Below are 12,999 nucleotides of genomic sequence, written 5' to 3'. Positions count from 1 at the left end.
ATTGCGGGCTCACAGTAGGTGGAAAGCCCTCCGGGAGATGTCGTGGGCTATACAGAATTCCCACAGGCTCAGGGCTTCCTGGCAGAGGGCCGAAGACCATGCCTCGCCTTGCCTGTTGATGTAGAACTTCACAGCGGTGTTGTCCGTAAGGACTCTGACCACCTCGCCACGAAGCTGCGTGATGAAAGCTACGCACGCTAACCACATCGCCCTGAGCTCCCTGACATTTATATGGAGGGACAGGTCTGAAGTTGACCACATCCCTTGGGTTTGCATGTTCCCTATGTGGGCTCCCCAACCCAAGTCTGATGCATCGGACACCAGGTCTATTGACAGGGCCGCCTCCCGGAAAGGAACCCCTTGGAGCATGTTGTCCGGGGAGGACCACCATTGTAGGCAGGCGATTACCAGGGTCAGTACCGTGAGGACCTTGTCCAGGCCGTCCTGGACCTGGGAGAACTGGGAAGCTAGCCATAGCTGGAGGAGCCTCATTCGGAGCCTGGCCTGGCGGACCACATATGTGCACGCCGCCATGTGTCCTAGGATCTGAAGGCACGCCCTTGCTGTTGTCACGGGAAAAGTGGTGACCGAGGCAATGAGACCTTTGAGGGTTTCGAACCTGCCCACAGGGAGAGAGGCTGTGGCTCTTTAGGAGTCCAGTAGTGCCCCTATGAATTCTATGCGCTGCACGGGAACTAGCGTTGATTTGGTCTCATTTACCAACAGGCTGAGATTGGCACATGTGGACAGGAGCAGTCCACATGGGCCCTCACCTGAGACCGTGAGTTGTCCCTGAGAAGCCAATCGTCTAGATATGGGAACATCTGGACCCCTTCTCGTCTGAGGTAGGCTGCCATCACCGCCATACACTTTGTGAATACCCTGGGCGATGTGGAACAATGAAAACCAGTGCCAATGGACTAGATCACAGGCAAGGTCTAAGCAACGGCGGAGCATTTCTGGTTGAGTGGTTTCTCTGGGGATTAAATGGTGGAGCTGCATGCGTGTGTCTGAATCAGAAGCAGCCAGAAAGCTACAGAGAACCAGCAGACAGCAAGAGAAGTACTTGTAGCATGTCCCTGACAGAAATGCAAAAGAGCATTTTGGTCAGAGTGGTGAATGTAAAGGTAGGCTTGGAATTGTGAGCAAGGAAACAACCTCCAATTGTTTTATCTTCCTGTGTTCAGAGAAACAGGACTTTGTGTACATTCATTGTAAATAACTAGAGCTGTGTCATGGCAACACCCTACACAAAATTTTTAATCCCAACACAAAAACAAGGTGGAAAACTCTGAATATTGGCTTAAACGCTTAGGGCCCAAAGGGCTAAATCAAAGATGGCCAAAAGGAATTAAAACAAGACCTAAAACAGGAGCTGGAGTCTTTGTAAAAGGGATTGAAGCAATAGTGGGAAGCTTCCCAGAAAGAAATGAAAGATAAGATTTTTATCTTAAATTGCAGGTTTAGTGGGGCAGCAGCTACAATGTGTCCAGGCAGATTAAAAAGCCCAGCTGCAACCCGCCCAGTCTGGAATGGCAAGGCAAATCATCGAGATGACCAGCAAACTGACTCTCACGTATCAGGTTTCCCAGGAACTAAAGGAGATCAGGAGAGCTTTGCCCAACTTGGAATTTGTCCACAGTGCAAGCTGCAGCAAGGAGCTAAAAATCAGCTTCAGGGGGAAACCAACGGAGTACAGACCACAATGGAAGTCAGCTGCCTGGATGAGGAATTGGGCCAGTCAGAGAACTTGGGTAAGACAAGACACTTACAACACTTTTCTATTCTCTTTTGTAGCTCACAGAGGCCAAGACGACAGAGGGTGATTGTCCCAGTTCAAGTAAGACTCTAGTCACTTTGTTGTGAGCTGTATCTCTTTTACCCACAATTTGTCTTGCCTATTAAGATTGCAAGATCTCTAGGGCAGGAACCATGATTTCCCAGCACAATGGAGCCACTCTGCCATGCATTATTTTGTATTTTTTAACCCTAGAATTCCTCAGTAAAAATTAACAAATCATTTAGTCAGATGATTTGCCAGTATTGTAGCTTGATTGGAGATTACTTACGTTGTCCCTTACACTTAGGGTATGCCAATTTCCCCTCCACACACTGTACTCTAAATGGAGATGATGTTGGATCCTCTCTGTATTCATCTTCACACTTAAATTCAACGAAGTCTCCACTTTCTACATACAATTTCTTTTCCCAGGACCATTTCAGCTTAATGTTGTTTTTCTCCATTTCTTCTGGGGATGATGTACATGGCTCTGGAAAAAGAAAAATTTAATGTAATTATGTACATGGGGATGTGTTATTGGAAATCTGATTCACTGTAACCGTATTGAGACTGACCCTATTCCCAAATGCTTTGCATAGTTAAATAAAACAAGGAAACATTTTTAGAGAGGATTTGAAAAGTAAAGGAGAGAAGATTGATTGGAGATTACTTACGTTGTCCCTTACACTTAGGGTATGCCAATTTCCCCTCCACACACTGTACTCTAAATGGAGATGATGTTGGATCCTCTCTGTATTCATCTTCACACTTAAATTCAACGAAGTCTCCACTTTCTACATACAATTTCTTTTCCCAGGACCATTTCAGCTTAATGTTGTTTTTCTCCATTTCTTCTGGGGATGGTGTACATGGCTCTGGAAAAAGAAAAATTTAATGTAATTATGTACATGGGGATGTGTTATTGGAAATCTGATTCACTGTAACCGTATTGAGACTGACCCTATTCCCAAATGCTTTGCATAGTTAAATAAAACAAGGAAACATTTTTAGAGAGGATTTGAAAAGTAAAGGAGAGAAGGTAAGGTTGAGACAACAAGAAGGAACTCTAGAGAAGGAGGCTTTCACACCCACTGGTGTGATATTGTGGGAAAGAACAGAGAGGAGACTGGGGCTAGATGAACACAGAGAGAGACAGGATTAGATTCTATTTTACAATCTGGCCCCTTTGTGTCTCTTAGTTGATGTAAATGGGCGAGAACCTAGCCATAGCTGGCCAACAGAACACTCTCCTCGTGGAAGGATACTCTCTGCTAATATAAAGCTGGCAGATCAGGCTCCCTATTGTCCTTCCCCACCCCTTTGTGTAGGTGACATGGCAGAAGAGAAAGGGGACATGACAGGCTGGTCCTGAGCTGTGAAGTCAGGTCCAGGACACACCAGCCCACCTGATTAGTTCACCATAATTTAAGAACCACATGGAGGTGGCTGCACAGCTCAAAATCACTGCACTGCAATGTACTCCATCCAACCCCTCCTCTCACTCTCAGCATATGGAGGTTGGAGAGAAGTGGTATAGAGCAGACTACATTAATTTTATGCCAGTTAGATTTCCCCCTAGAAAAAAGTGGAATCCCCTGCTGCTCATGCTAGCATCATGTCTACTCCAAGTACTGAAGAGCAGTGACCAATATTCCTCATGCTTTTCCTTAAGTTACTGGATTGTATTTGACAGCATCTGCTGTAGTTGAAAGCTTTTAGACTAAAAATACATTTGAATATATCTGTTGACCTTCAGTAAATGATGGTTTCATTGTAATGTGTTTTTATAGGTTTTAACTGAGACACTATTTTGGGGGTGCATTCAAAATACTTATAATGCCGTGGGTGTTTGCCATTTGCTGATCTTTTCTTTTGAAAAGCGTGCACTGATGTCCCTATAAAGAATGTGAGTCTCCCCCTCACATATTCTGGTGTAAATCAGGAGTAACGCCATTCAGATTTATGGAATTAATCTGGTGTTATACCAGTACAAGTGACTTCAGAACGGGAAACATAATATGAAAAATAACACAGTTATATAACTCATCACCTTTTTTCATATCATAAATGTTTGTACCTACTTAAGCAAACTGGTGGGTCTGTCCAGTGGCCAGACTCACAGCTAACAAATGCAGATCCCTCCATTTTATAAAAACTTTGGCATTTGTATTTCACTGTTGAACCTGAGTCATATTCTGCCTGTGCAAAGGCAATGGTGTCGCCATAATCAATAGCAGGTGGGAGCCCACATTTTCCAGCAGCCTCTAAAATTAAGTATAGAAATAGAGAATAGTTTCATCAGTGTTATTTACAGTTAATGCTGTAAAATCACAAATATTACACAACAGTTCTATCAACTCTGATAGAGCAGTAAAAACCCCAAGGGAAATGTGAAAAAGAATCATCCTGATATTGGAACTGAACACAAAAAACAAAAAGTTTTGTCTTTATAGTTGAAGCAGCATGATATTTGTTTATTAACAACTAACACTATGGAACTGATGGCAAAATAGCAAACTAGCTGCTCTAGTTTTGTTAAGATCTGATTCCAGGTGGCTTTTCAACCAGGGAATGTAGGTTAGTTTGAGATCTTTTGAGTCAATCATCTTTGCCCTACTAATCCCACCATTCTGCCTTAAACACTGACTAGTAGGGAAATGGAAAGTGAGAAGCTTTGGCCCAACTGCTTCCCTACTAAAGCTCATGTGGACCAATCAACCTGCTTTTTGTCACTAAGAAGTAAATCCATGTGCAGTACCTACTCTCTCGTTACCATGTAGGGTGTTTGATGAACCCAGCACTTGTCTCAGAGTATTGTGAATTATGACTTTACCATTGTATCTGAATATTGAGAGCAGAGAGAACTGAGGGTAAAATAGAAGTTGGGATAATACAGGCCAAAGGAGTGGAATATGAAACACAGAAAAAACTAGAGAGGCAAATAATTGTGAATAGTACAAAAATGAGGGGAGTGAGGAAAGAATGAATCCAAGGACGGGAAAACCTCCTGATGTCCCTATAATTGATGAAATCATGGATACAGATAAGCTTTGCCCTTTGGAAAGGTCCCTTGGCCAGGTGGATTTTAAAAATAATTCATAGAGAAGCCAAATTCCTCATTTGAAATTTACTCTTAAATGCCAGCTGCCATTTCCTCTCTCTGCTCCTGTTCTCATAGAAAGGGAAGTGGGATGGGGGTAAACAAATTTGGAAAATGCTAGTGTAAGCCACATACCTCCTGGTGTGGTGCTCTGTCCTGCTCTAGTGGCATCAAGACCACTTAGAGATTAATGAGTCTGCTTGAGCCTTAGCTAAGAGCTGTGTGGCTTTCAGCTTATGCTCTAGAGGTCCCAGGTTCAATCCTGCCCAATGATTATGGTCTGTCAGTGTTATGTTAAGGCTACAAATTAACATGAGTAGTAAAAAAGCTTTACTTCTACTCATCATATAAGTTGACAGGTTTTCCTGGGCACTTTTCACTTTATGTTCCATCTCTTTTTTTATTGCCTTATGTCCCATCCCTAGGTTTCATTTTTGGAAATATGCATTTCTGGCACTGGTGATCATTTAAAAAAAAACTTTTTCCTTTCTACTTAATTTATTCTTATTAGATGCACTAGAATTAACAAAGAAATATGTTTCTTGCCCTTTTCTCATTTTAACAAATGTTAGTACTAGTTACTAAATATTGATCCTTTTAGTTCTTTCTGTATATTTGATTAATTTATATTTTAACTATTCTTTAGAATCTTTATCTTTAACACAGACTGTGCCTGAATTCTAAGGCCCAGAACACTGGTCCTTGACCGATAAGTAGCATCCGAAGAAGTGGGCTGTAGTCCACGAAAGCTTATGCTCTAATAAATTTGTTAGTCTCTAAGGTGCCACAAGTACTCCTGTTCTTCTTTTTGCGGATACAGACTAACACGGCTGCTACTCTGAAACTAGCCCTATTCAGGAATTATTAAATACAGCATAATGAAAAAACTCTTGGACACCTTTATGTCTCTAAAACTCCAGATATTCTTGGAAATCACCTCTTTAACATATATTCTTATGTAAGCATTTTACATATGTAGACTTAAAAACTAATAAGGGATGATTGTTACAACGGATATTCTCTGTTGGGGAATCAATAGGGAAGGATGATTGTGGGTAAGAAAGACTCACTGAAAGATATTATCTTAAAGAATTGTTAGTCCTTTCAGCTGTAAGGAATGATGCTTTCATACATAAATCAGGTAAACTTAGAACGTATAGAAAGGACATTACAACATATGTTTCTGGGAGAATATACAATACAACATATGTTTCTGGGAATGAAAGCAGTGCATTCTTTCCAGATGCAGGAGAGAGACATATCCAGCTCTTAGTCTGACAACAAAGGGTGGTAATGTAGCTATTAATTTCTTTATTCTGTATAGTGCTGTACTAATCTCTGATTAATAATATTAAATGAAATAATTCCAATTGAGCCTGTTATTTTGACAATCTTGAGTCTTCAACTCAGACACGCAATAAGATAACACTTATATATTTAGTGCAGTTCTCAATAAAGTCTAGTAAATAGGAATAAAAAGTTTTAATAACAGAAGAATAAAGAAAGGATAACAAGAATAGAGAAAAATAATGACAGTTAATACATTAATGACAATTAATACAAAATCTTAGGAAGGACAGATTAAAGTGTTCCTATATATACACCTCTACCTTGATATAACACTGTCCTTGGGAGCCAAAAAATCTTACCGTGTTATAGGTGAAACCGCGTTATATCAAACTTGCTTTGATCCACCAGAGTGCGCAGCCCCGCCCCCCTGGAGCACTGCTTTACCGCATTATATCCGAATTCGTGTTATATCAGGTCGCGTTATATCGGGGTAGAAGTGTATATTTATATAAATAATACGCATTTTCTTATTTTTAGATAAAAATATTTTATATGCAGTTAATATATTTCTTAATAAAGCCTTAACATCAGAGGAATAAAGAAGTGTTTGTATATATAAAATCACACATTTTTAGATGAAAATATTCTTATGCATGTACTGTATTTTTAAATAATTATACAAAGTCTTAATGTTACAGGCATAAAAGAGAAGTCTTAATACATGTATAGAATGCTGCACTTGTAAAGGCATATATGCTTTTTATCACACTTATCACTAATACTTTGTGACCTTTGTGGAATTGTTTAATCAACTTTATTTAGATTTGTACTAACTGCATATTTTTTTTCTAAAAATGCATAATTCTATATACATTCTCCTTTATTCCTATGACATTAATACTTTGTATTATTACTTATTGACCTTATTTAGAAATGTGCTAACTGAATTAAAAAATATTTTCCTCTACAAATGAGGAAAATGCATGGTAACCTATGTATTAACACTTTTGTGTTATGCTGTTTCTAAGATTATTTCTAATGTAATGACTTTTAGAAATGTACTAACTGCATTGAAATTCATTTGCTCTAAAAATGCATCATTTTATGTAAACATTAGGTTATTTTTCTACCATTAACATTTTGAACAATTATTTAATGAAATGTACTAAATGCATGAAAATATTTCTCTCTCAAAAATGCACAATTCTGTATGTGTATTAACACTTCTCCTTTATTCCGCTGACTTTAAGGCTTTATTTAGAAATGCACTCATTGCATGTAGAAATATTTTTCTAAAATGAAGGAAAGCATGTGAACATATATATGTGTTAACACTTTGTTCTGCCATTACTAAGACTTATGTAAATTAGTACACTTCTAAATAATTATTAAATAACTGCATTCAAATTATTTTTCTTTAAAAATACATTTATATTTTTTAAATTCTTCTGTCATTAAGATTTTCTACAACAATTTATTAGATTTTTTAAAAATAACACTAAATACATAAAAACATATTTTCTTCTTAAAATTAAGAAAAAACCAGAAAGAGTAGGTTACTCACCTGTAACTGGAGGTTCTTCGAGATATGTGGTCCCTATTTGTATTCCAAACAGAGGGTGCACATGCGTGCCATGCACTGGAAGTGAACAGCAGTGAGGTGGATGTAAGGATGCGATAGGTGAGGCCTACTGCAGGACAGCCCAGCCCATAATTCTGTCTGTGGCTGCCCACTGGTCGAGGGCGGTGTAGTGCATTGTGAAGGTGTGAATGGAGCGCCAGGTTGCTGCCTGTCAGATCTTGTACCAAGGGACTTCTGCCAGGGAGACGGAGGTGGTCTTGTGTGCTCTCGTGGAATGGGCCATAATCCTGCCTGGTGGCATGGCATTGGAGCACACATACCATTCCGTAATGTACTTAGAAATCCATTTGGATATGTGCTGCGAGGAGAAGGCCTGCCCCCTTGACCATTCTGCAATGGCCATGAAGAGGCATGGGGAGGTGTGGAATGTGCAAGTGCCCTGTGGATGTCCAGGGAGTGCAGTATCCTATCCATGGAAGTGGTGTGTGGCTTAGGATGGAAGACTGGGAGATGGATTGACTGATTGAGATGGAACTCTGTGGTGACTTTTGGGAGGAACTTAGGGTGAAGGCGCAGGGACACTTTGTAGAAGATTGTATATGGTGGGTCAGCCCTCATGACCTCCAATTTGCTGATCTACTGGGCGGAAATGATGGCCACAAGGAAGATAACTTTCATGGATAGGTGGGCAAGGAAGCATGTGGCCAGTGGTTCGAAGGGAGGGCGGGTGAGGTCAGACAGCACGAGGTTAAGGTCCCAGGGCTGGGGTAGAGGTAAGGACCGGTTGGAAGCAGTTTGTCAGGCTCCTCAGAAACTGGGCAGTGGTAGGGTGGGTAAACAAGGACCATTTGTCCATTGGAGGAAGAAAGGTGCTGAGTGCTGCGGGGTGGATGCAGATTGAGGTGAGTGCAGGCCCCGAGTTTTTGAGATCCAGAAGGTAGTCTAGCATGGCAGGCCCAGAGATGGCCTGGAGTGGGAGGTGGTGGCTGTGTGCTCAGAGGTGAAGCGCTTCCACTTCGCTGTGTAGCACGCCCTCATGGATTCCTGTCTACTGTATGTAAGTATACGGTGGATGAACGATGAACAGGCATTGTCTATGCATGAGCCCCATCCAAAAAACAGGCTATCAGTAACAGCAGGCGTAGGTTGGGGTGGCGAACCCTACCGTTGTCTTAGGTGAGTAGGTCCAACAGGGTAGGAAGGCTGATTGGTGGGCGGGCATACAGTCTGAGTAGATTGAGAAATCAGAACGGTCGGGGCCAGCATGGGGCTATCAGGATAACTGTGGCTTGGTCTCGGCAGATCTTGCAGAAAACTTGGGGGAAGAGGGGAACGCGAACCAGAGGCTGCTGCGCCATGGAAGAAGAAGGGCATTTCTTTGGAGTCCCAACCCCTAGCCCCCATGGAGTAGTAGCGGGGGAACTTGTGGCTTCCTTGAGTGGCAAAGAGGTCCCAATGAAAGGAGCCCCAGGCACGGCAGATGGAGCGGAGAATGGGGGCATGGAGTTCCCACTCGTGATTGAGGTACCAGGTCCGGCTTAGTGCATCCACCAGGGAGTTCTGCACCCATGGAAAGTACATCGTGTGGTATACAATGTTGTGGCGATACACCAGCTCCAGAGGCAGATGGCTTCTTTGCTTCCCAGTTGCTCTGCACACTGGTGCCACCCCATCTGTTTATGTATGCCAATGCAGTGGTGTTGTCCAAGGGGATCTGAACATGTTGATCATGGAGCAGAGGCAGGCACGTGTGGCAAGCCAGGCAGACTGTGTGCAACTCTAGTATGTTGATATGCATGCGTGCCTCCCTGGGACTCCACTTCCTCTGCATGGTACAGCCATCCAAATGTGCGCCCCACACCACCAGGGAGGCATCCATGGTAAGGGTGGCCATGGGGACAAGGGTGGCACTTGGTCGAGGCGCACAGCCTGAGCACCGTCCCCGTGTGGGCTTAAAGCACCATCCTTTCGGGTAACAGCTGAAAGTGCTGACCCATTGCACCACATAGACACCTGGGCTAGTTGCAGGATTAAGAAGAAAGAAGCAGAACTAACTATGTATAAATGTCATTCTCCCAGAGATTACAAGCATGCAAAGAGAGGATTCTGACTCTGACCATGCGGTAAGAAGGAACTGAGAGTGCATCGCCCTGCACGGCCTCTTATGCCCTTGTCTGGAGCACAAGGCGACTTAGGACAACCATGTGGGTCAACGGACACTGCTTCTGAAAATGTCCAGCTTCAGTGCATGGTGTGCATGCACAGTCCACATTTGGAATATGTATAGGAACCATCACTCGAAGAAGCAGCTAAATTTACTCATTTACCTCTAGTGCTTCCAGTAAAGATAAGTGAAACAGAAATTTTTAAACTTTAATTTTTTCCAAAGTGGCTGCCAGCACCAAAAATGCATGTAAAAAATTATACTTACGAGCGGGACATAAGATAAAAGTGATGGGTCAGAAAACAAAACGGAGACATGGAAATCTGTCAAATCACATGATGAGAGAAGGTATAGCTTTTCTTGCTAGTAACCGGTATCAACTTTCCCTAGATATGGAGAATGAAAGGCAGCCAGAAAGAGACCAAAAACTCTCACAGGGTCACACAGCTATTGTTAATTGGCTTTCTACATATTTCTCAACCTTCTAGAAGCAATAACTAATCTTTAAGGCACTGGGTCCATGTTTGGGGCAAAGTGGAGGCTCTCCATCCCAGGGACAGCTCCACAGCCACTGTTTCTCTCTTCAACACAATGGTTTATCTTGGTGTCCCAAGGTGTGCACAGGGTGTGTTGCATCCTGCACTATAGTTTAGGGGGAATGAGTTTTATGCTCTCTTTTGTGGTAGGCTAGCTCTTCTGCCAAGTCCCTATTCCCCTCTGCCCCTTATGTGGTGGGTAGCATCCCACAGGGAGCAGCACCTACACTTGGTACTGAACTCCTTGGTATAACTGGGAGACATCTGCTGATAGGACACCCTCTGTGAGAGGCTCTTGACTTTGGAAATTGTTTCCCTCTGTGGCCTGCCATATCCTGCATTCTTTAACCTTTAGGACATGCTGCAAATACCAGCTAGTCTCTCAAGCTCTCAGAGGAATCAGGTAGTTTTGGTTGTTAGACCCAATAGGAAGCTTATTTATATCTGTATATGTTTTGGCCTGGTTGCATTATTTTAATGATGTGACTGAACTGTGTATTTAATGAATAATAGATTAGGACAGGTGCTTTTGTGTGTAAATACCAATAAAAATAAACCACAATACATTGACTCTGATATTTTATTTTGCTTCAAAGTTTTTATATTTGTAATTTGTTTTTCATGCTACTGGGGTTTCGAGCTCTCTGCTGTATCTTGTGCTAGGAAATGCTTAGTGAGGCAGGAATATCAGGGAAATATCAGAGAGCCCCCAATATAGACCAGGCCATAGAAAAAAAAGAACAGGAGGAAAATAAAGAGCTGGGAGGCCCATGTGTCTTCAAAATATTCAAACTTTCAAAAGAAAAAGAAATCTCAAAAGAGTTTCTGAACGGAGCAGGAAGGCTATGAGCTCAGGAAGGCTGTGCTGGAGAATGGCATTAGCTGTTTGGTCTGGACAGTTTTCTCATTTCCTCCCAGCTCACAAAATTCCCTAAACTTGAGAGGAATAAGGGAATAACTTTTTGTATTTAAGCCAAAAAAAACTGAAAACAGACATATGCACTCAAAATGTCCGGGATTTCTCCCCTCCCCCGGCAGAGCAGAGCGAGCAGCTGGGAGGGCTGCAGGAAAGTCCCAGGCTGGACTCCGGAGCAGCTGTAGAGGAGCCGGATCCGCCCTGCATTCTGAGCCGGCAGCTCTCCCCTGCAGCCCGGTCCAGCAGCACTGTGCAGGGCCAGGGACCGGGTTTTGTTGTGCTGGGGAGCGCAGCCATGTGTCCGGCTCGGCTCGCACAGAGCCCAACACCCTGTTCTGAGCAGCAGGGTAAGGGGGCCAGGGAGCAGGAGAAGGGGCAGGGAGGTTCTGGAGGGGGCAGTCAAGAAACGGGGGGGGGCTTTTTGGGGGGAGTGGAGAAAGTTTTGGGCAGTCAGGGTACAGGTAGGGGGTAGGGTCCTGGGGGGCAGTTAGGGGCAGGGGTCCCAGGAGGGGGCAGTCAGGGGACAAGGAACGGGGGGAGGGTTGGGGGTTCTGGGGGGGCGGGAAGTGGGAGGGGCAGGGGCGGGGCTAGGGCGGGGCTCCTCCCGTCCTCTTTTTTGCTTGCTGAAATATGGTAACCCTAATGTTGTGTGACAGTCATACCGGAGATGCACACTCTGTATTATGGCACAGAGCTGAGCAATGCAGAGACCCCCCCGTGCATAACAGTGAAGAGAGACAGGAGGAGGAAGCAGAGCATAGGTGAGTGGGAGGGGGGCAGCGCAAGAGGATCCACTCCTTGTGAAGGAGGGAGGGGTGCATGAGAGCCCACATAGTTTACTCTGTAGTGTGGCCTGTGAAGAAAAAGGATTCCTACTCCGTATCAGATCTTTATCAAAAACTGAGATCCATCAGAAAATACACACACACACACACACGGTTAAAAGGAATATACAGATTGCAAAAGTGAAGCACTCAAGAGTTAGGAAATGCCAGAACTAAAGTTGCCTGTGCAACCTTAATTCCTCCCCCTTGTGTGTATGCATTATGACACTATCTTTAATTACATAAGCACATACTATATGTTTTCACATGGCCCCTGCCTCATTCAGTGCACAGACGGGATGATATGTGATCATGTAGCTAAAGACTGTATCCCAAGAGGCAAAATTAAGATTGCATAGAGGAACGATTGTCCAGTGCTTAGTCTGCTAGCTTAGGTCTTGGGAGACTTGGGTTCACATGGTGCAGACTTACTGTGTGACCTCGGGCCAGTCTCTCTGTGTCTCAATTCCCTATCTGTAGAATGGGGATAATAGAATTTCCCTACCTCACAGGGGTATAGCAAGAATAAATACATTAAGTTGAGTTCCTTCTTTGAGAAAAGAACTGATTTTTTTGATAAGAAAAATGTGGTAGATCTAATATACTTGGACTACAGTAAAGCATTTGACAGTGCCACATGGGAAATTATTAGTTAAATTAAGGAAGATGGGGATTAGTACAAGTATTGTAAGGTGGATAAGGAATTGGTTAAAGGGGAAAAGGCAATGGATTGTGCTGAAAGGTGTATTGGATTGGAGAGAGGTTACTAGTGAACTTCCTCAAGGCTCCATCTTGCAACTAATCTTA

At 43.1% G+C, this 12,999-nt stretch overlaps 1 protein-coding gene across 4 annotated transcripts in view; it reads right to left on the bottom strand.

The window, feature by feature from the left end:
* Nucleotides 1-12,999, bottom strand: part of LOC112059023 (complement factor H-related protein 3-like) — a 53,273-nt gene that overhangs the window by 10,416 nt on the left and 29,858 nt on the right. For all 4 annotated transcript variants that reach the window (XM_065554419.1, XM_065554418.1, XM_065554420.1 and 1 more), the window contains 3 exons: nt 3,862-4,044; nt 2,455-2,655; nt 2,070-2,270 (listed from right to left, as the gene is read on the bottom strand). In XM_065554419.1, the coding sequence (XP_065410491.1) occupies nt 2,070-2,270; nt 2,455-2,655; nt 3,862-4,044 (585 nt within the window). The remainder of the gene's footprint in view (nt 1-2,069; nt 2,271-2,454; nt 2,656-3,861; nt 4,045-12,999) is intronic.

This window comes from Chrysemys picta, chromosome 8 (assembly GCF_011386835.1).
Source record: "Chrysemys picta bellii isolate R12L10 chromosome 8, ASM1138683v2, whole genome shotgun sequence".
Classification (NCBI taxonomy): domain Eukaryota; kingdom Metazoa; phylum Chordata; order Testudines; family Emydidae; genus Chrysemys; species Chrysemys picta.
This window is presented reverse-complemented; position numbering and strand designations above follow the sequence as displayed.